The 21,963-nt window shown below is 39.7% G+C and overlaps 2 protein-coding genes across 15 annotated transcripts in view; one reads left to right on the plus strand and one right to left on the minus strand.

Annotated features, from left to right (window-relative positions):
• Positions 1-3,266, minus strand: part of LOC137370259 (uncharacterized) — a 323,712-nt gene extending 320,446 nt beyond the window's left edge. The window contains exon 1 of the mRNA XM_068032638.1: positions 2,919-3,266. Coding sequence (XP_067888739.1) covers positions 2,919-3,099 — 181 coding nt within the window. The 5' untranslated portion in view covers positions 3,100-3,266. The remainder of the gene's footprint in view (positions 1-2,918) is intronic.
• On the plus strand, positions 3,130-21,543 carry rbm12bb (RNA binding motif protein 12Bb). Of its 14 annotated transcripts, none has more exons than XR_010975040.1 (4): positions 3,327-3,417; positions 5,024-5,092; positions 20,632-20,699; positions 21,274-21,543. XR_010975040.1 is itself a non-coding variant. In XM_068031608.1 (3 exons), the coding sequence occupies exon 3, from the start codon at positions 7,032-7,034 to the stop codon at positions 9,231-9,233; it is 2,202 nt and encodes a 733-aa protein (XP_067887709.1). In that variant the 5' UTR covers positions 3,130-3,265; positions 5,024-5,092; positions 7,004-7,031; the 3' UTR covers positions 9,234-10,339. The 14 variants fall into 14 exon arrangements, 4 of the variants coding, with proteins under 4 accessions (XP_067887709.1, XP_067887707.1, XP_067887706.1 ...); XR_010975039.1 differs by having other exon boundaries at positions 3,334-3,422; XR_010975041.1 differs by lacking the exon at positions 3,327-3,417 and adding an exon at positions 3,466-3,966.
• The last annotated feature ends 420 nt before the right edge of the window (positions 21,544-21,963 follow it).

Raw genomic sequence — 21,963 nt, forward strand, 5'->3', positions numbered from 1 at the left:
TTAGGAAGGCAAATGGAATGTTGTGGTTTATTGCAAGGGGAATGGAATATAAAAGTCGGGATGTTTTGCTGCAGTTGTATAGGGGATTGGTGAGACCACATCTGGAGTACTGTGTACAGTTTGGGTCTCCTTATTTGAGAAAGGATATAATTGCATTAGAGGCAGTGCAGAGACACTTCATTCAACTGATACCTGGGATAAGATCTTATGAGGAAAGGTTGGACAGATTGGGCCTGTATCCTTTGGAGTTTAGAAGAATGAGAGGTCATTCTATTGAAACATATAAGGTCCTGAGGGGACTTGACAGGGTGGATGCTGAAAGGATGTTTCCCCTTGTGGGAGAGACTAGAACTAGAGGATACAGTTTAAAAATAAGGGGTCGCCTATTTAAGACAAAGATGAGTAGAAATTTTTTCTCACAGAGTGTTGAGTCTTTGGAACTCTTTTCCCCAGATAGCAGTGGAGGCAGGGTCATTGAGGCTAACTAACAAAGAAGTCAAAGGATATCGGGGTAGGTGGGAAAGTGGAGTTGAGGCCACAATCAGATCAGCCATGATCTTATTAAATGGCGGAGCAGGCACAAAGGATCTGAATGGCCTACTCCTGCTCCTAATTTGTATGTTCATATTACTAGTTGAGTTCCTGTTGCATTGCACATGGGGGACGGGGCGGGGAGGGGTGGTGGGTGGTGCTGCAGGGTTCCCAATTTAAAGTCATTCACTCTGTCCTAATTTTTATATGTCAATATCTCCACATTCGATATTAGAACATCACAGTATCTACAGTACAGCAGTTCAGGGTATGGTAGCATAGTGGTTATGTTACTAGACAAGTAATCCAGAGGCTTGGACTAATAATCTGGAGATGTGAGCTCAAATTCAGTTAATTTAAAAAATCAGAAATAAAAAGCTAGTATCAGTAATGGTAACCATGAAAATACAGGAGTGTCATAAAATCCCAACTAGTTCACTAATGTCCTTTAAAGAAGAAAATCTTCCACTCTTACTCAGTCCAGTCTGTATGTTACTCCAGATGAATAGCAATGTGATTGATTCTTAACTACTCTATGAAATGGTCTGGCAAGCCACTCAATTGTGTCAAAACCACTATGAAAAACTGTAATCCACAGGGATTGCAGTGGTTCAAGAAGGGGGCTCATACCACTTTCTCAAGGTCAAATAGGGCAATAATTGCTGGCCTTTACAGTGACGCCCACATCCTATAAAATAATACAAAAAACAAGGAGGGGGGGCAGACATTCTTCTACAACCATTAATATAAGTTTTCCCAGCCAATCTTTTTCAATGTGCTCAAATAATCTGGGTGATTTAGGTACTAGAGCAGAGTTTTAACATTAGACATAGTTGTTAGGTTCTCCAGTTTCCCAGCTTGACCATTATAATTTCTTACATTAAGTTCCAATTTTCAATAATTATCTTGGATTTATTGCTTACTTGCATGTGGAACTACAGTATTAATAGATTGAAAAGTGAACACAAAGACACTGTGGGAATTTCACAGTTCTACCTTCCTATGGAGTCTATTTTTGTTGTTGGCATTTTCTAGCAAGAAACAGAAAACAATAAGAAATTTAGTACAAGATTAATAAGTAAGGGCCTCTAATAAAAAGGTATTGAATTTATATAGCACCTTTCATGACCTCAGGACATCCCAAACTGCTTTACAGCCAATTTTGAAGTGTTGTAATGTAGGAAACAGGGCAACCAATTTGCACACAGCAAGGTCCCAGAAACAGCACTATGATAATAACTATATAGTCTGTTATTTTAGTGATGCTGTTTAAAGGATAAATGTTGGCTAGTCCATCATGTTGATCTTCAAATAGTGCGGTGGGATCTTTTACATCCGCATGAGAGGGCAAGACAAGGCTTCGGTTTAAGATATCTCATCTGCAAGACTGCACATCTCTGATAGTACTGCATGGGACTGTCAGCCTAGATTTTATGCTCAGTCTTCTGATTGAGAGATGGGACAGCTACCAACTGAGCCATGGCTGACAATGACAACAGATGTTTTGAATCTCTGCAGATTCTGGGTCTTGGAAACATAGGAATAGGAGTAGGCCATTAAGCCCCTTGAGCCTATTCACTGAGAGCATGGCTGATCCCCAACCTAACTGCATAAACTTTGCCCCAATATTCCTTGATAACTTTGGTTGACAAAAATCTCAAACTTAAAATTAACAGTTGATCGAGCAGCAATTGCAGTTTGTGGATGAGAGTTCCAAACTTCTACCACCATTTAATAAAAGCAAAATACTGCGAATGTTGGAAATCTGAAATAAAAACAAGAAACGCTGAAAATACTCAGCAGGCCTGGCAGCTTCTGTGGAGAGAGCAGAATTAACGTTTCAGGTCAGTGACCCTTCTTCAGGGTCCTATCAACACCTCTTTTGTTATCTCTTGCCCCACCCCCACTTTACTTGCTTAAAATCTTTTACATTTCTTATATCTGCCAGTTCTGAAGAAAGGTCACTGACCTGAAAAGTCTGCTTCTCTCTCCACAGATGCTGCCAGACCTGCTGAGTATTTCCAGTGTTTCTTATTTCTACCACCCTTTGTCTGAAGACCTTTCATAATTTCTCTTCTGAAATGTCTAGTCCTAGGCTCCCCAACCAACTGAAATAGTTTTCCTCTACTTACCCTAACTGTACCTATATATATAAAAAAGGTCTAATAAATTAAACTGTAGTAAAAGCAAAATATTGCGGATGCTGGAAATCTGAAATAAAAACAAAAAGTGCTGGAAAAACTCAGCTGGTGCTGCCAGACCTGCTGAGTTTTTCCAGCATTTTCTGTTATCAAATCAAACCGTAGCTCAGTTTAAAGTGGGCTCTGACTGAAACTTGCAGTCGACATCAGCAGCTCCCCCACTCAAACAGACAATCTTTCACCCACCATCGCCACTTGTCTGCTGGTCATCGCCACAAGGCGCGCATGTCATTCGGGAAATATCGAAATACTGGTTCTTTGTGCAATTCTGAAGTGCTTGGAAAGGGATGGAGTGAATCAGGGGCTGCAGCTGGAGCAGCAGCACCGCCAGCGGGACCCATAGTAACTGCAGCGTCCCAGTCGCCATGGCCAGAGCCAACCGCCCGTTCTCCCACAATGCTCGGGGTCTCGGCAGGTCCTGGCAGCTCCGCGCTTCACAATCTCTCCCTTTTTTAAATTAATCGCTCATTCAAGCTCCATTTCCAAAAAGCTAACTTCAACAGTTGACCACGAGGGAGAATTCTGAAGCGCAGGTAATCGTTTACATCGTGTCCGCAGATGATTCTGATTTATTCAATTTAAAATATAGAGCTGGCAGGATCCCTCCCTCCTGGCGAGCGCCGCTGCGGAAGCGCCATAGCGTTGGTGGCCTGGCAGTGGGAGGATTGAGAGTGCGTGGCTGCAGGTCGGGTATGGACTCGCTTCTGCCTCTCTTTAACCCTGCTCTTTCTCCTTCCACGGGGCGGGTACTATCTGGTGTGCGAAGCTACAGGGGGTGGGACTCTCCCTCTCTTCCCTGGAGCTCTGCGGGTGGGTGCAGCCGTCGCCGCCTCCATGGCTCCGGCGAGGCGGTGTGATGGCGGAGGGCGGTACGGTGAGGGCCGCAGCGCGGGGCGGGGGTAACTCCAGCCGCGTTCCCTTCGTGTCGCTGGATTTTGGTTATAGTCCCCACAGACTGTTGTGTGGTTCATGAAGCTGGTTTTTGTTGAGTTCGTGTGTAGGTGTGGGCCCAATCCACCCCGCCCACCAACCCCACCCCAAATAGACGTTACCCCGCCATCTGTACACACCACCTCTTTCCCCTCCCCCTCCTTTGAAGTTTGCCTCAGCAAACGTGATCTGGATTTCGAGGGGGAAAAAATACAAATTTGGGAAGGGAAAAAAAGAGGCCAAATGGCATTTTACATGAGGGACGATTGAGCTGTAGATTCATTTCTTCGGCTGAGCAGATCATGTGAGTTTGGGTAGTCTAAAAAAGGCAATTACTTCACTATGTAACCGCCGCTATCAATGTGGTTTGGTTTGCGGTTTTCCTACTTTAAATACCTGTAATTTGGATCGGAAATTGTCTTTCGGAGGAAAAGCCACCATTACACGTTGAATTACATCGTGTTCAGGCCTTTTGGCAATGGCTGGAAGAAATATGAATGTTAGGAGCTATTGATTTGAGTCCGCGATTTTAGATTGTTAATTCGCTGTATCGTTTCTACTTCCTATTTTTCGTCCATTGATTTACCGGGTGCTGAACTTTGGAATTCACTCCCTAAATCTCTCAGCCACTCTATACCTCTTTTAAAACCGAGATGACTGACCAAACTTTTGGTCATTTGCCTTAATACCATCTTAAGTAGCTTGGTGTGAAATTTAGTTTGATAAAACTGCCGTGAAAGTTTCTTGGAACGTTTTGCCATATTTAAAGGATCTATATAAATGCAAGTTATTGTTTTGGAAGAGTATCGTGTTTCTATCCCATTTCTACTGGTGTACGCTTTCTGGTAAAGTTCGAGTTTTTTTTTATTGAATTTTGATTATCCGATCTAGACCAGATGAGCATTTCTAAAAACGTTTATCAACCTCTAAAACACCACTTTGCTGATTCTTTATCTTGTAACATGAGAACGTGGAAAACTCGTGTTCTTCAATTTGGCGAAGCTATCTCTCGTGTGGATGGAAGTTTTTTATTCTCCCATAAAAGAAAAAGATCACAACTCTCAAAATATTTGTTAGGGTGTATACCAAAATTCACAAACACATAGAAAACAACCAGTAGAGGCTATTTATCTTGGTGATGTGTTCAGTAAATTCAGATTTCTTTTGAATTTTAAATTGGTTTTGGTAATACAGTTTTAATGTGGAATGTGTGAGCACATCAAGAATTTGCGCTATTAAAATGTTTCTTATTTATTTAAAACTTGTTTTATTCCAGCTAGTTGAAATTCTTAGCTTAAGAATCCCAACATTATCTTGGTTGTACTTGTTACAGGTTTGACCTTGTTCAATTTTTTTTGCAGTCTGTAACGTTGATTTTAACGCACTTGTCCGAGTATCTTCTGCTTCTTAGACGAAACTCTTTTTTGCAGGTAAGTGTGGTGCCGATGGTAGATTAATGAAAATCTCCTAATTGGGATAAAATATCAATGTTGTTAATGACACATAAACCTTCCAATGATGCTTTTGAGTTTTTAAATGGAAATAAGTGACTCCAGAGCCAGAATGGAAAGTAAAAGTAAACTTGCCTTCATAGATTTGTAATTTTGAAAGTAGATGCATATGAGTAGGAACTTTTCATTGTGCATGCCCAGCTACAGAGCACTTGCATTTCCTATGCATCTCATTTTTTACTGCAGGGTTTCCTTGCATAGTAAGGCAATAATTTAAAAATAGGCCATTTCACTGTTTTCCAAATACATTGAGAATTTCTGCTATCCTAAGTATCTTAATATCAAATATATTTCATAATGTAGGGCTAGAATTCAAGTTTGTCTCAAGCAACATTTTAGTGAGGTTTCTTTTCTTGCTTACCTGGAAACCAATAACAGAAATATAACAACTTCTAATCTGACCTTTAAGTTTTACAATTACTGAGTAGTTTTACCCGTTTATTAATGTTTAGTCCAATGTATGGGATTAATCTAGAACTCTGTCCCAAGTATATTCTGGGTTTTCGTTTTTGCAATTGTTGCTGGGCAAAAAGAACAGTATTGTAATGGAATGCAGATAGAATTGACAATTTAGTTCTGCCAGCTCTTTGTCTTTTTAGCTCCATTTAGAAATCTGTGAAAATTATTACCTATTCCCTGTGGTGCAAATTTTGCAGCTCTACTGCCTCGATCAGGAATCTGGTATCTGCACAAATGGTGAAGATCCATTTAGGGCAGGGTAAAATGTATACATTTTGGACCTCAAAAATGTCATATTTCTTTGTATAAAGTATTTTGAGGCAATCTAAACTCAAACCCAAGGACTTCAGAAGGACCAAGATTTGAGTAACTCAAAATAACTACATATTCTAGATGTGTGAAATACAAATTCTATGTTGTCAACTGAACTTGTCTTGGGAATTGTTACAGAATCTAAACTACAGTATCTGATATTTTCACGAAAACATTAATATTGTGATCTACCTGAAAGAGTCATCCAGTAGACCTAACTTGTTTCAGAGGGCTGCTGACTCAGATGCAGTAGTGGATTTCTTGGAATGCCTGGATTTATTTAAGACGTTGTGGATTTTTTGATTCTGGTTTGATTTATATGTGGAGTTGTTTTGTTCAGAGGATTAGATGAAGGGGAAAAAAATCAGGTTAGTGGCTTGAGATTGCTTTGCTGTGTGCAATAAGTAGGATTGGCCCATCACTAGTGTGAAGTTAATTGGTAGGAGTGGACTACAATGTGGGAGAGAAGATGTGATTGAATCTATACATGGAGGACCTAGGTTGCAGTTGGGAAATTACAGTCCTTGACTAATCTCATTGGGCCTTTAAATCCTGGGTCAATTTTATATTCCTTGTTTAGAAAAAGAATGCAGTAGTAGTAAGCTGCATTTTGCTGGGCAGCAGTTTTGATGTGCTGTTGGTTTGCAAATGAAACTATTAGAAATTTGATCAGCCACATTATTTCAGGATGAATTGCATTCCACTGAGGTGCTCCTGCTAAATTAAAATACTCCATATCAATTTATCACATTAAGTGCAATTCCAGTCATTTATCAGACTTTGTGGAGAACTGATGTGGCATGGAGGACATATTTAGAATTTTCGAAAACAACTCCAGTGCATTTGGTGGTGGTGGTTAGTGAGTTGAGAGTTTTTGAGATTTGATGGTTATATTTTTGAAGTGATAACTCAATGTAAGAAGAAATGAATTTGTGCCAAGTAAGGTTTTCTTAAAATGAGCATTTCTGACTTATTTATATTATATTTGGAAGTTAATGCAGTATCCAGAAACTTTTTGATATAATTTGACGTCATCCTGTGTGCCTTTCTTGCCTGCAGGTGACTTTTTCTATTGATAGAGCTCAGCATGGCTGTGGTCATCCGCTTGCAGGGGCTCCCAGTTTCTGCAGGAACCTTGGATATTCGTCACTTCTTCTCTAGATTAACCATTCCTGATGGAGGGGTACACATAATTGGTGGTGAACTGGGAGAGGCATTCATTGTATTTGCTACAGATGAAGATGCACGTCTTGCTTTGATGAGATCAGGTGAAATTCTTAAAGGGAGCAGAACAAAGCTAACACTAAGTAGCAGAAATGAAATGCAGAATACAATTGAAATGAGTCGTAAGCGATATGCACGCTGCAGTGGAGAAACATCCAGTTATAGAAGGTCAGGATTCAGCAGTTCTGGCACGGGTGGGTTAGGTAGCATATCTTCTACACTAGCTGAAAACTTAGTTGCAGCTATGCAACATGGAATTAATAGGGGTACATTTCACCCCAGTGAAATTGGAAGTTCTGATATGAACAGCTATGGCTCTCGCATGGACCCCATGATGAGTGGTAATACGTCCACAATGGCTTTATCTTCTCCGCAGAACATTCCTGCTTCCTCCATGTCTGCATTATTTGGAATGTCTTCCAGAGAAATGAGTGGTAGTTTGGAAAAATTTAATGGCTCTGGGTCAATGGATCCCTTTGCCGAGTCAGTTTACAATCAAAGGAGAGAACAAGGATTTAATTCTCATGATGTTTACTTGCGTCTGCATGGCATGCCGTATTCTGCAAGAGAGCTGCAAGTAAGAGAGTTCTTCCATGGTTTACAAGTTGAAGCAGTTCGTCTAACAAAGGATTATCGGGGTCTGAATAATGGAGAGGGCTTTGTTCGGTTTGCCACTTCTTGGGATGCAGCTGAAGGATTGAAACGTCACAAGAAATACATGGGGCAGAGATTTGTAGAGGTGTATCGAGCTACAGAGTTGGAATGGCTTTCAGGGGGAACTGATTTGTTTATAGAAGATAGGCATTCAGATCTAAACCAAGGTAATAGAGGTCGTTCCCCTCCTCGTGAAGAGAAATATTTCCATTCTCGAACTCTATCAAGATCACCTCGAAGGCACAGGTCACGATCTCGTTCCCCTCGTGATCAAGATTATTGTGTGCAGCTGAAAAATATGCCTTATAGCATCACAAAAAAAGATGTACGAAATTTCTTCGATGAACTGAGCATAACAGATGACCAGATTTATCTTGTATATGACTTCTATGGTAAAAGTACAAAGTGTTTTGCGAAGTTTAAAAATGCTGCTGAGCATCACAAAGCTCTAAGGTACCATAAGGCATGCATTGGAAACCGTGCAGTTTATGTTTATCCTATTGCTAAAAAAGCCATGTTGGAGTTGATGGATACTGTTAAGAAACAAAGATCAAGAGAAAGATCCACCTACAGAATTGAAGAAAAAAGATACCAGTCAAGAGAAGAAGCGTACTCCTCAAGATTGTATATTTATGTTCGTAACCTTCCATTTGATATCTCCAAATCTGAGATCCATAAATTCTTTGAGGGATTTGGTGTGGCTGATCATGGGATCCACATACTTGTTGATGGTAATGGCATTGGACTAGGGGAGGCTCTGGTCAAGTTCAAGTCTGAGGATGAAGTACTGAGGGCTGAGCGCTTGTATGGTAAAAAGCTTGGAGGAAGAGAAGTTTTGCTAAAGCTGGTTACTTCAGAAGAGGTGCTTGAACTTGGTATCAGTTCTGTGCATGAAAGAACCAAAGGTCAAAAGGAGAATGATTACTTTGGTTCATATGGTAGTGGTGGTGATCGCTCATTATCTCTTGATAAGCATGAATTAGCTGAGCCTTTCTTTGAACCTTCTGGTAATTTGGGTTCTGTATCCTCCATGCAAAGACCAAGGTATGGCCAAGAAGAAGGACTTTATGGAGGGTTTAACACAGGAAACAACAATTTTGGTGGCTACGGTGGAGGGGGATTTGGATCTCGATTTGATTCAGGCTACCAAGGTAATATGGGAATGTCCAGTGGCATGGCTGTTGTTAAGGCTTTCAACCTGCCTTACAAAATCTCAGTTGATGAAATACTGGACTTCTTCTATGGCTATCGTGTTATTCCAGAGTCTGTCACTGTACGGTACAATGACAAGGGGTTACCAGCAGGCGATGCTGTAATTACATTTGAAACGGTTGATGAAGCAATGGCTGCTGTTCGTGAACTGAATGAAAAACCGATTGGAAAAAGGAATGTCAAGCTAAGCTTGCTATAAGTACAGTGGGACCTGCATTTTAGTTTTTAACAAACACATTTTAGATTCTCTGAAGCAAAAGACAGTTGCTATCTGACCACTGGTTCTGCTGAACTGAACAAATAACTTAATGGAGTTATTGTCATTTGTGATTTTCAGGCAAACGTGATTCCTGTTGAAATTGTTTTTTGTTTTGAGTGTTACTAGAAAATAGTTGGCTTTAGTTTACTGCTTTGGGGTATATTTTATATTTTGTCTTGACTCAATTGATATAGTTTGAGATTACATTCTAACTTTGTTCAGTTTTTTGATTTTGATAGGGTTTGAAAGTTAAATGCTGTCGCCGTCTAGATGGTTTGAAAGTAAACTTGAATAGTTGAACTTCAGCATGCAGAAGTTCTGCATTGATCTTTTTTCACTGTAAAAGGATAATTGAGTGAAACCTTTTAAACCACTCCATATCCTGTATTATAATGTGTAACTTTTTTAACCAAGATTTTTTTTTCCCCCCATTTACCCCAGGTCTATTTAAGGCAAGTCATAGTCATGAGGTAGACTAATGCTGACCAAACTTTTCTCTGACTTTATTGATGTGTCCATATACTTGTACACATACTTTTCCAATAAGCAAACATAGGCTTGGAAGTGTACAGAATCCAGCCCAGGTTGGTAGGTAGAAGTCATTAGCCCACAGGGAAACCTAATAGCACAACAAAAATTAAAATTTGTTTACCCGTTGCAGAAGTGTCAACTGAAGGAAAGTTTTTTAAAATGACATTACAGTTTTCTGAATAAGATATGACTTACTTGATGCTTAAACCTGAGTGGAATTTTGTTCTGCCTTGTCAAATGGGGGTATTCATGTTAACAGAAGGATAATGAAAAGCAAGCTGCAGGATATTCCAATTTGTTTAAAACATAGGAAGTTACATAAATGCTTGTTTTAAGGTTCTGTAGTATGACAGTGCAATTCCATACCTAAATATTTGAATGCATTTGTGGTCCAGAGTTACCCTTTCTCTAAATGTAACAGATTTGTTCAGTTTGATCCTTGTCAAGAATGACCCTAAGAATTTGATTTTTGCATTTGTAGGCCTGTTAACTTTTAATTAAAAATCTTAAATATCTTTGCATTCGTATTTGTTGGAAAATCAACATGGTGTGTTGTTTGATGGTTAAGACCCCGTTATGCAGTAAGCATTTTTCTTTGTAATAGAAATTGGTTTGTTATGTCTGAGAATGTACTTGCAAGCCATTTAAAAAATGTGAAGATATTACTAAAGATGTTTTATCTGTGATTTATTCTACATAATTTTTCTTTCTCCTTCATAGTTACCCTCAAATAGAACAGTTAATATGTGCTGTGTATTTTCTGATGGAGTTGGGGAATACATGGTGTTATTGAAGCATTTACCTCAAGAGCCCAGCTAAATGAGGTTTTCATCTCGAACCAATCCACTACATAGATGTGAAATGAGCCAACAGGCATTGCTTGCTAGGCCAGAATATCCAGTTCTAAATAGTTTGCATTTAAATTATGAAGCACAGGACCAGTAGTTTAAATTCCAAATACAGGTATAAAAAATAAAGAAGCAGTAAAAACTAGTTTCCAAATTAATGGCTTTTCATCTATCTGATTAAACACTTTTGCCTTTGAAGATCAGTGCCAACTGGTGTCAGGAGACCAACTGTTGGCTCAAATGCAGTGAAGAATGTTCAAATATAGCTTGGTTGAATTACAATGTGTGTGGATATTATTTTTTATATTGGATCCTCTTGCTGTCGGGTGATGCCAGAATAATCAGGGATGCTTGGCTATGTTAGTGTCGGTTGAAACAAATAAAAGTATGCCATTGTTTTTGGTGTACATCAATATGTTTGCTTCGAGGGATAAGAACCTTTTTGAGATGCAGATGGCCTTTTTCAAGTCAAATTTGGTAGTTTTTTTAATAGAAGTTTGTGAATTTTTAAATCATTCTTTGGGATATGGTGTTGCTGGCAAGGTTGGCTTACTTATTGCTCATTCCTAGTTTCCCTTGAATATTGTGCTGGGCTACCGCCTTAAGTCGCTACAGGAAGCTATTCTCGCAGTGTTATGTAAAGAGTTCCCTGATTTTGACAGAGACAAAGAAATAATATATGTCCAAGTCAGAATGGTGTGTAACTTGGAGGTGCTAGTATTCCCAAGCACCTGCTTGCTTCTAAGTGGTGGAGGTCATTGGTTTTGGTAGTGCTGTTGACATAGCCATGGCAATCTGCTGCACTGTATCTTGTAGATTATACACACTGGTATGCCTGTAGCATGGGAGTAGTTTGAGCTAGCGGATGGGATGGCAATGGAGCAGACTGGATGGTGGCAGGCTTTTGAGTGTTAGATTAGATTAGAGATACAGCACTGAAACAGGCCCTTCGGCCCACCGAGTCTGTGCCGAACATCAACCACCCATTTATACTAATCCTACACTAATCCCATATTCCTACCAAACATCCCCACCTGTCCCTATATTTCCCTACCACCTACCTATACTAGTGACAATTTATAATGGCCAATTTACCTATCAACCTGCAAGTCTTTTGGCTTGTGGGAGGAAACCGGAGCACCCGGAGAAAACCCACGCAGACACAGGGAGAACTTGCAAACTCCACACAGGCAGTACCCAGAATCGAACCCGGGTCCCTGGAGCTGTGAGGCTGCGGTGCTAACCACTGCGCCACTGTGCCGCTGTTGTTGCAGCTGTATCCATCCAGGCAAGTAGAGTGTATTCCATCACATTCCTGGGTAGGTGATGGAGAGGCTTTGGAGAGTCAGAAAGAAAGCCACTCGCCACAGAATAATGAGCCTCTGACCAGTTGTAGTAGCCACAGTATTCATGTGGCTGTTGTCCAGGACACACTGCATGTTGGAACGGACTGTTTCATTATCTAAGGAATTGCAAATGGAGCCGAACACACTAATTACCAGTGAACTGCCTCACTTCTGACCTTATAGAGGGAAGGTCAATGATGAAGCAAATAGTTGGACTTGAGACATTTGAGCAAGTCCTGGGACTGAAATGAGTTGGCCTACAACAACCATCTTCCTTTTGTGCTAGATATGACTCCTGTCACTAGGAGAGTTCCTCCCCACACCCCTCTCTTCGGGATCCTATCAATTTCACTTTTTGCTAGGGCTCCTTGATGCTATACGTGGTCAATGCTGTATTAAAGTGAAAGGCAATCACTATGAAGTACATAGAGTCATAGAGAGATACAGCACTGAAACAGGCCCTTCGGCCCACCGAGTCTGTGCTGACCAACAACCACCCATTTATACTAATCCTCCATTAATCCCATATTCCCTACCACATACCCACCATTCTCTTACCACCTACTTACACTAGGGGCAATTTACAATGGCCAATTTACTGATCAACCTGCAAGTCTTTGGCTGTGGGAGGAAACCGGAGCACCCGGCGGAAACCCACGCGGTCACAGGGAGAACTTGCAAACTCCGCACGGGCAGTACCCAGAATCGAACCCAGGTCGCTGGAGCTGTGAGGCTGCGGTGCTAACCACCACGCCACTGTGCCGCCCCTATGATGTCCCCTCTGGAATTTAGCTCTTGCGTCCATATTTTGACCAAAGTTGTAATGAGGTCTGGAGTCAAGTGGTCCTGACAGAACCCAAACTGAGCATCAGTGATCAGGTTATTGGTGTATTAGTGCCACCTGATTGTACAGTTTCCACTTTACATGATTTTTGCTTATTGGGAGTAGGTTGATGGAGATGGGGGCCAGTGATTTGGCTCTGAATTTGTCCTGCTTTTGTGGAAGGGCATACCTGGGCAATTTTCACTTTGTCAGGTAATCGCCAGTTTTGTCGCTTTGCTGGAACAGTTTCGATAGGAATGGGGTTAGTTCTGAAACACAGGTCTTTAGCACTGCATCTAGGATGTTGTCAGGGCACACAGCCTTTGTTGTGCCCAGTGCACTTGGCTGTTTCTTGATACCTGGAATGAATCGATTTGTCTGAAGACTGATAACTGGGATGGTAGGGATCTCATAAGAGTCTGAGAAGTATCATTCACTTAGCAGTTCTGGCAGAGGATGGTTCAAAATGCATCAGTCATCTCTTGAACTTGCATGCTGGGCACTGTGGTTTTAATGGAGGCTCCTCCTTCCATTAGTTCCTTAATTGTCCACCAGCTTTCATGACTGGCTGTGGCAGGGTTGCGGATCCATTGATTGTGGGATTACTTACCTCTGTCTATAGCCTGCTGATTTTGGTTAACATGTTAACATGTAGCTTCAGCTGGTTGACATTTTGTTTTTAGGTATACCTGATGCTACACTCGGCTTGTATTTCTACAGACCTCATGGAACCCAGATTGGTCACCTCCCTTGATGGTGTCGGAGGAGTGAAGGATATGCAGGACTATTGGATCTTATTTAGAATCTCGTCAGAACAGCAACTTAAATTTGTGGTTTTCATGAGAAAAGGCATGACAGTCTTTTCATTAAATTGATGCTGAAAATTAGAAATTTTAGGGAATGATGCTGCAAATAATACCTAGTAATGTTCACAGTTTGTTTTCCAAAAATAAACCTTAAGATGGATTTTGTTCATGTTCTTCAGTCTAATAAATTATCATTTTGCTCTGGTGAGACCTTATTTTTAAAAAGGCACAGACATGTCAAGCCTCATTCAGTTTGGATACAACCTCTCCAACTCTAAAATAAGGCTAGCTCCATAGGGGTGAAACTCCTCTTTGATTGAAGTGACAGTTCTACATGACAAAATTTTGGTATATAATTAAGAGAACTTCATCCCTGAATGTTCGTTTGTGATCTATCAATTTTGGATGACAAATTTCACTCTAAACGTAGGTTGGAACCTCATCGGGCTTATCTGATTGTCTTCAAGAGGTTGGAGAGGAATTTTTGATACTATGCTGAATTGGCTTAAGGTCGCTGAAAGAGGGGAAGGAACAATTGGAAAGCAGAGATGTTTACGAATAAGTGGAGCAAGTGCATATTGGTTTTATCCTGAGTACATAAATTTAAGAAATTTCTAAATAAAACTTCTGACCAGATCCACAAACTTAATTCTGAATCAATATTGTTTGCAAAACCATACATTCAAACATTCAGAACTTGCACTTAATTTGTTACGTGTCAAGTCAGGCAGGTTAGATCATAGCTAGTCTTCAGACATTTTGAGCTAAACTATGAATACTAAACTAAATATGGCCTACAAATTTGCTACATTACTTACTACATTAACTAATCATTTTTGCTGATGGTGGGAATGCATGAACAAAGTACCTCTTGATACCAATAACAGCCAGAGAGTTGAAGGTGGGGCAGGGCTTGTGGCAGTCTATTTATACAGCAAATGTCATTTCCTCAGCAAATGGTCTATTTAAATAGTGCTCCACATCAAACAGTTCTGAGTCAATTTAAAAAGTGTCTACAAACTAGAGAACTCGGAACTTACAGTAACTTCTCTCTAAAGGCAAAACGATTTCTTCAGCAAACTGTAGTGAGTGTACAATAGTTGCATACCAATTATGTGCAGAAAATCAATTCCAGCAATGTGGTCTCCAGCTGTGAATGGGGATTTATCCATGCATATTCTGGCTGGAAGTAGTGTTGGGTTTAAATGCAACCAGTGATGTTAATCCAGGGTCTGCCACTCTTCTCTCCCTTTGCACCCCCACCCCCCCCCCCCCCCCCAAATAACCAATTGTGAAGACCTTCAGTGGAGCAGTAGAATGATTTTATATGCAAACACAATATAGAATAAGTGCGTGTATTTAAAATCTACTTGAAGTGTTTCATTTGGTCTTTTCCATGAAGGATAGTGCAATACGGACTATGGTCCATGAGAACCCTCCTTTCTCCTTTTTCCCCCACCCCGTAACCTGGCCCACCCCGTCCCATTCCTTCAACCCTATTTTCACTAAACTGCTGACAATCTAACTTCTCTCTTGGCAAAGGTAGCCTAGATGAGGAGTTCATAGAATGTTTTCGGATAGTTTCTTAGAACAGCACGATCTGGAGCCAACCAGACAGCAGACTATACTAGATCTGGTATTGTACAACAAGATTGGATTAATTGGTGACCACACATTGAAGGCGCCTCTCGGCAGCAGTGATCGTAATATGATTGAATCTTCCATTCAGTTTGAGGGAGAGAAGAATGAGTCCAAGACTAATATTTTAAACTTAAATAAGGGCAGTTATGAAAGCAGAGCTAGCTAAAGTGAACTGGCGACTCAGGTTAAGGGATAGATCAACAGAGAAGCAATGGCAGGCATTTAAGGAGGTATTTCAGAATCCATAGAATAGATACATTTCCAACGAGAAAGAAAAACTCCAAGGAGAGGATGTACCATCCATAGTTAACTAAAAAAAAAAGTTTAAAATAGTATCAAACTTAGAAAAAGCATATAATTGCGAAAGATGGGTGGCAGGTCAGAAGATTGGACAGAATATAAAAAAACAGCAAAGAATGACTAAAAGATTGATAGGGAGGGAAAAATTAGTGTATGAGAGAAAGCTAGCTAGAAATATAAAAACAGATAGTAAGTGTTTCTATAGATAATTAAACAAAAAAGTTAAAGTGAGCATTAGTCCTTTTGAAAGTGAGTCTGGGAAATTAAAAATGGAAAATAAGGAGATGGCAGATGAATTGAACAGGTATTTTGAATCGGTCTTCACTATAGAGGATACAAGTAACATCCCAGAAATGGCTGTAAATCAGGAAATGGAATGGAGGGAGGAACTCAAGAAAACTAAAATCAACAGGGAAGTGGTACTCAGTAAATTGTTAGTGCTGTGGGCTGACAAGTCCCTGGTTCCTGATGGACTTCATCCTAGGGTCCTAAAAGAAGTGGCCAGTGCAATAATTGATGCTTTGGTTTTAATTTTCTAAAATTCCCTAGATTTGGGGAAGTTTCCATTCAATTGAAAAATAGCGAATGTAACTCTTTTATTCAAAAGGGAGGGAGACAAATCAGGAAACTACAGCCAGTGAGCTGTCATAGGGAAAATGTTAGAAGCTATTATTAAAGATGATGTAGCAGGGCACTTTTTAAAAAAAAAAAAAAAAAAATTTAAGGTATTCGTGTTTACTAATTTATTGGAGTTCTTTGAAGAAGTAACATGTGCTGTGGATAAAGGGGAACCGGTTGATGTACTGTACTTAGATTTCCAGAAGGCATTTGATAAGATTGCAGAAAATAAAAGCTCATGGTGTCGGGGGTAACGTATTGGCATAGATAGAAGATTGGCTGGCTAACAGGAAACAGTAGGCATAAATGGGTCATTTTCTGATTGGCAAGATGTAACTAGTGGTGTGCCACAGGGAGCAGTGCTGGGGCTTCAACCTTTTTACAATTTTATGTAAATGACTTGGATGAAGGGACTGAAGGTACGTTTGCTAAATTTGTTGATGACACAATGATAGGTAGGAAAATAAGTTGTGAAGAGGACATAAAGAGGCTACAAGGGATATAGATAGGTTAGGTGAGTGGGCAAAGATCTGGCAAATGGAGTATAATGTGGAAAAATGTGAAATTGTCCATTTTGACAGGAAGAATAAAAAAGCGTATTATCTAAATGGCGAGAGGATGGAGAGAGATCTGGGTGTCCTAGTGCATGAATCGCAAAAGGTTAATATGCAGGTTCAGCAAGTAATTAGGAAAGCTAATAGAATGTTGTCGTTTATTATAAGGGAATTGAATACAAAAGTAGGGAAGTCATGGTTCAGTTATACAGGGCATTGGTGAGCCCACATCTGGAGTACTGTGTACAGTATTGGTCTCCTTGTTTAAGGAAGGATGTAAATGCGTTGGAAGCAGATCAGAGAAGGTTTACTAAACTAATACCTAGAATGGGTGGGTTGTCTTGTGAGGAAAGGTTGGACTGGCTGGGCTTGTGTCCACTGGAGTTTAGAAAAGCAAGAGGCAACTTGATGGAAACATATAAGATCCTGAGCAGTCTTGACAGGGTGAATGTGGAAAGAATGTTTCCCCTTGTGGGAGAATCTAGAACTAGAGGTCACTATTTAGAAATAAGGTGTCGCCCATTTAAGACAGATGAGAAATTTTTCTCTCTGGTGGTGAGTCTTCGGCACTCTTCCTCAAAAGGCAGTGGAAGGGAGTCTTTAAATATCTTTAAGGCTGAGGTAGATAGATTCTTGATCAGCAAGGGGGTGAAATATTATCGGGGGTAGGTGGAAATGTGGAGTTGAGGTTACAGTAAGATCAGCCATGATCTTGTTGAATGGCCGAGCAGTCTTGAGAGGCCGGGTGGCCTATTCCTGTTCTGAATTTGTATGTTTGTATGCAAGGTTCTTCTACAAAGTGAAATATACACATTGAAATGCATTTGAGCAATCTAGGGGCAGTTTCTGTTGGGTGTGGGTCTACAAGGTTACCTAATTGAGTATTAATTGTCTTATTTCTTTTAAGAGACCAAACGATGACAGCGATGGAAAATGTCACCAGTGTGGAAAGGGGGGAATTTGTTCTTTTGAGGTCTTGCATTCTGTAGCTAACCTTGCTGTTTTTGCCCTGGGAGTGGTTAAAAAGGAGTAATCTATTCTGCCACACCAGCATAATTCAAATGTACTAGCACAGAATTTTCAAAATAATAGGTCCCCTGCATTAGTTCTGGAGAATTTGTACACTTGTTTGCTAAACATGGTGGGTGCGGTGTACTCTTTATAATATAAAGGCTCAGAAGTCATCACTATATTTTAATGTTCACTCAGCCATATTCACACATTTAAAAATAACTCAGTAAATGGTCCCCAATATTTGTACTTAACATTTTAAAAGTTTTTCAAGTGTTTTAACTGTACAGCATGTAAAATACCACATTTCAATTTTGATGGTTTTGTTAGTAATGAATGAAACATAATTTCTGGTGTTGGCTGTTTAAATGTTCACTTTTTGTGGTCTCATTTTGATGATATAGGCTTTAATCATGGTAATTATTATTTCTGTGGTCTAATTAAAGGTCCAGTCAAGGATGTAATCTGGAGTACTTCTATAATTAAATTACAGTTTTGGTATTCCACAATAGTTCTAATTGACATTCTGAAACTAATCCCAATTTATGTAAAGCACCTTTCCACTATGATACTATTGTGCATAAAACATATACAAGATGCACATTATCAATAAGTACAATTATTTTTAAAAATTCTTTTTTCCTAGTCCATTTATCAGTTAATCCTTCTCATCGCCCTAGAGCTTGTTCTTCTGAAGTCAAGCATCTTTATGGTTTTTGTCTTGAGTACGTAAATCTCCATGATGATTTCTTGTGGCTCCACTGTCTACCTATTTATTGTAGACTGAGGGTTGGTAGAAGCTACCACTTTTTAACAAAAAAGCATATTCTTTATGACTGTATGTCAACCCAAAATGCTTTACAGCCAATAAAATAGTTTTGAAGTGCAGTCACTCGTAATGTAAGAAATGCAGCAAGCAATTTAAGCTCAACAAGGTTCCTCAAACAGCAATTAAATAAATAATCAGATCATCTGTTTTAATGTTGGTTGAGGGATAGATGTTAACCAGGATACCGGGAGAACTTGTTTTTCTTAAGCTCTTTTATGCCCACCTTCAGTGCTGCAGTGAAGTGCCAGCCCAGATTATGCACTCAAATCTCCAAGTGGGACTTCAACCCCCAGTTTCTGATTCAGGCAAGTGTGCTAACATTGAGCCAAGACTGATTCCTGTTAATTTCTGGTCACATCACCTGACTACTTTGTAGATTCACACATCATAGTTAATAACTATTATCAGTAATGCCACACTCAAAATTAATTTCTCATTTTTTGCAAAATTGCAATATCTTGGCTAGATTCCTACTCCATCTTCAAAATGTTCTGAATCATTTTTAAATAAGTGAAGGAAATAGTCAAATGTTCTGTTGTAAGAAAATCTGGTTTGTGGTTTAAAACGTTTACAGAGCTGGTACAGGAATATCTCAAATCTCCCTAGAGTTGCGGTCCTATCCGGGAGGAATGGCTCATTTAAATGAGATGATTGAACTCATTCATGGATCTTTATGTACGCTGGGATTATCTGCCATTTTTCATTGGTGCAATCATCTGCTGAAGTCCCATTTAATAATTTGAGGAAGCCTTTTCAAAGTCCTAGAACATTTTTAAAGAAAATCATCTTGGGGATTAAAAAGGATGTATCCAACACTGAAGTATAAGGAATGAATGCAAGCAGTTGACAGTCTGGTATAAACAGTGCTGGAGTACTTGGTGTATAAATCATCATTGGGTAAATGTTGAAAGCACTAGAGGTCTGTTCACTGTTGGGAGCTCCAATTAACATTAGTTTATAAAACTTGAACTCCAAAACACTATTTAAAACATGCTATGCAGGAGGCTAATTTAATAGGTCTTAGAGTCTGATGGGTTAGGCATCTTCTGTGTTGAATGGAATAGACCTATAGAACCAGCATGAATTCCAAGCCTGCTTGCTTTGCATATCATGATTTATTCAATAGCATTATACCATTGGGGGGTCTCCCATGCATTAGCATTATGGACACTGATCACAGTATAAGTTAGGTGGGAGCGATGTACAAAGATTGTGAATATCATTTGCTGGTGATCCAAGCAGTAATTAGAGTTGAGGGTTATGGGGAACAGGCAAGAAAGTGGTGTTGAGGCCAAGATCTGATCAGCCATGATCTTATTGAATGATGCAGCAGGCTCTAGGGGCCATAAGGCCTACTATTAATATTTGTTTAGTTTTTTGATGCAAAATTATTTCATGTACATGAGAACAGCTTTGCTTTATACAGTTTAAATTCACAAACGTAATTAACGTTTTCCTCACTATTTGTACATTTTACACTAAGATGGATGTAGCATGTGGTAAATTTCTGAATTATAATTATAGACCCCTTTTTAAAAAAAAAATCCACAGAGGGTTAGTTGAATTATTTTAACAGGTGACCTAATATGCAAGCAGTATGCAATGTGGAAATGCTGGTGCTCTGAGTTGTGAGCAGGCAAGAATTTTTCCTGATGTGTAGGTCAATTATTAGTTGAACTATTCTTGCATTATATCTGAACTAGATTGGTTGTCTTCTCTCCCAATTTCCTTGTATATCTGCGAAGTGCCTTGGGATGTTTTATTACATTAAAGGTTCTATATAAATACAAGTTGTATCAAAATCACTTGGCTAAGAAATCAAAGAAGTTTTACAAAAAGGTAATAACGGTTTTGTTACTGTTTAATATTTTATTGATGCAAACAACTGCAGGTTATAAAGGAACAAATACACGTTAGGATTAAATGTCTACCAGCCATAGTATATGTAGGCTGGAAGAGTGTCAAGTAAATATAAAATATGTTTGACAGAAATTAATTCAAATATTTAGAAACTGGATGATCTTTTCCCAGGACCATCAACAGATTCACAGCAGAAAAACTCTTTCCACTCAACAGGGACAGATGGGGTTTGCTTGAAGGTTGGCCCGTTTTTTCTTTATGAATTTTCCCAAATGGAAGATATGTAGTATTCGATTGAGATGTAACTTCTTGCTCACTTGACCTGTGTTAACTTTGTTGATCTCAGCTAGTATAAGCTGAGGGGTCTTAAAACTCTAGGTGAAGGAGGGAAAATCAGACTAGATTCCAAGGAGCTGCATGGATGATTGTCATGTCCTGAATTCGTTGTTTTGGTTGGAGTTGGGGAATTGCCTAAAACAAATAAAGTTTAGGGAAAATTGGTAATTTCTGTGGGTGAAACCTGAGTCTACTTTTAACTGAAGGTTAGTGCTGTCCCAGGGCTTGGAAGTTAGAAGGTTGCTTTTTAAAATTTGCTCTTGATCAGTGCTGAGAAACAGATTAAAGGTCTCAATGCAAGACACATTTGAGTGAAGATCACTTAGCTTAAAATATGATGCTTCTTTCAAGCAATGATAATAGAAATTACATGAAGGCAGAGTAAGGAGCATTTCTTCATAACCTGTTCCTGTATGTATTTTATGAAGTTGAATTGAAGAATTTTTTTTTTTTACTGTGGATATTATTCTGTTTCAGGCAGTTCTTCTGGATTTGTCTGGATGGATGGTCTGCCCTTCCCAAAGAAAAGGGTGGCTGGGAAATATGAGGACAGAAGATTTGATTGATCTGGTTTACTTTCTATTCTCATCAAGGAACCTGTTTTACAAGTTTGGCTTGTAATTTAAACTGGAATATTGTCAGCCCTTTGGGAAGACCATAACCCTGTGTTTGCTGGCCATGGCAGGGAAATCTGAAGAGCTTTATCAACCATTTTCTAAACATGAATTAAATATAATGTAAATATTAGGAGTAGCTTTATTACTGTTGTAAATGTAAAATTCAAAATAGGCTCCCCAGGTGGCTCAGCAGGAATATACAAGGTATAGATCAGGGTTGTCCAACATCGGCCCGCGGGCCATGATATGGCCAGCCAAAGGTTTCCATCCAGCATGTGGATGTAAACTGTAACTGGGCCATTCATCACCTTCGCCAGGGTTCCGTGACAGGAGATGAGAAATTTCCCATTGTCGTTGTCTTGCAGACTGACCTTTTTTAAAAACAACACAAGCCAGTTTCACAGCTGACCGTTGCTGACAGCGGGAACAGCCATTCCCCAACTTCGGACAGATTCGGGGGTTTTCAAAACCTGCCAGAGAGAGAGCGAGTAAGGGGGTGGGGCAGAGGGAGGGAGTGAGGGTGCAGAGAGAGCGATCAAGAAAGTAAGTC

The sequence above is a fragment of the Heterodontus francisci genome, chromosome 5 (genome assembly GCF_036365525.1).
Source record: "Heterodontus francisci isolate sHetFra1 chromosome 5, sHetFra1.hap1, whole genome shotgun sequence".
NCBI classification, from domain to species: domain Eukaryota; kingdom Metazoa; phylum Chordata; class Chondrichthyes; order Heterodontiformes; family Heterodontidae; genus Heterodontus; species Heterodontus francisci.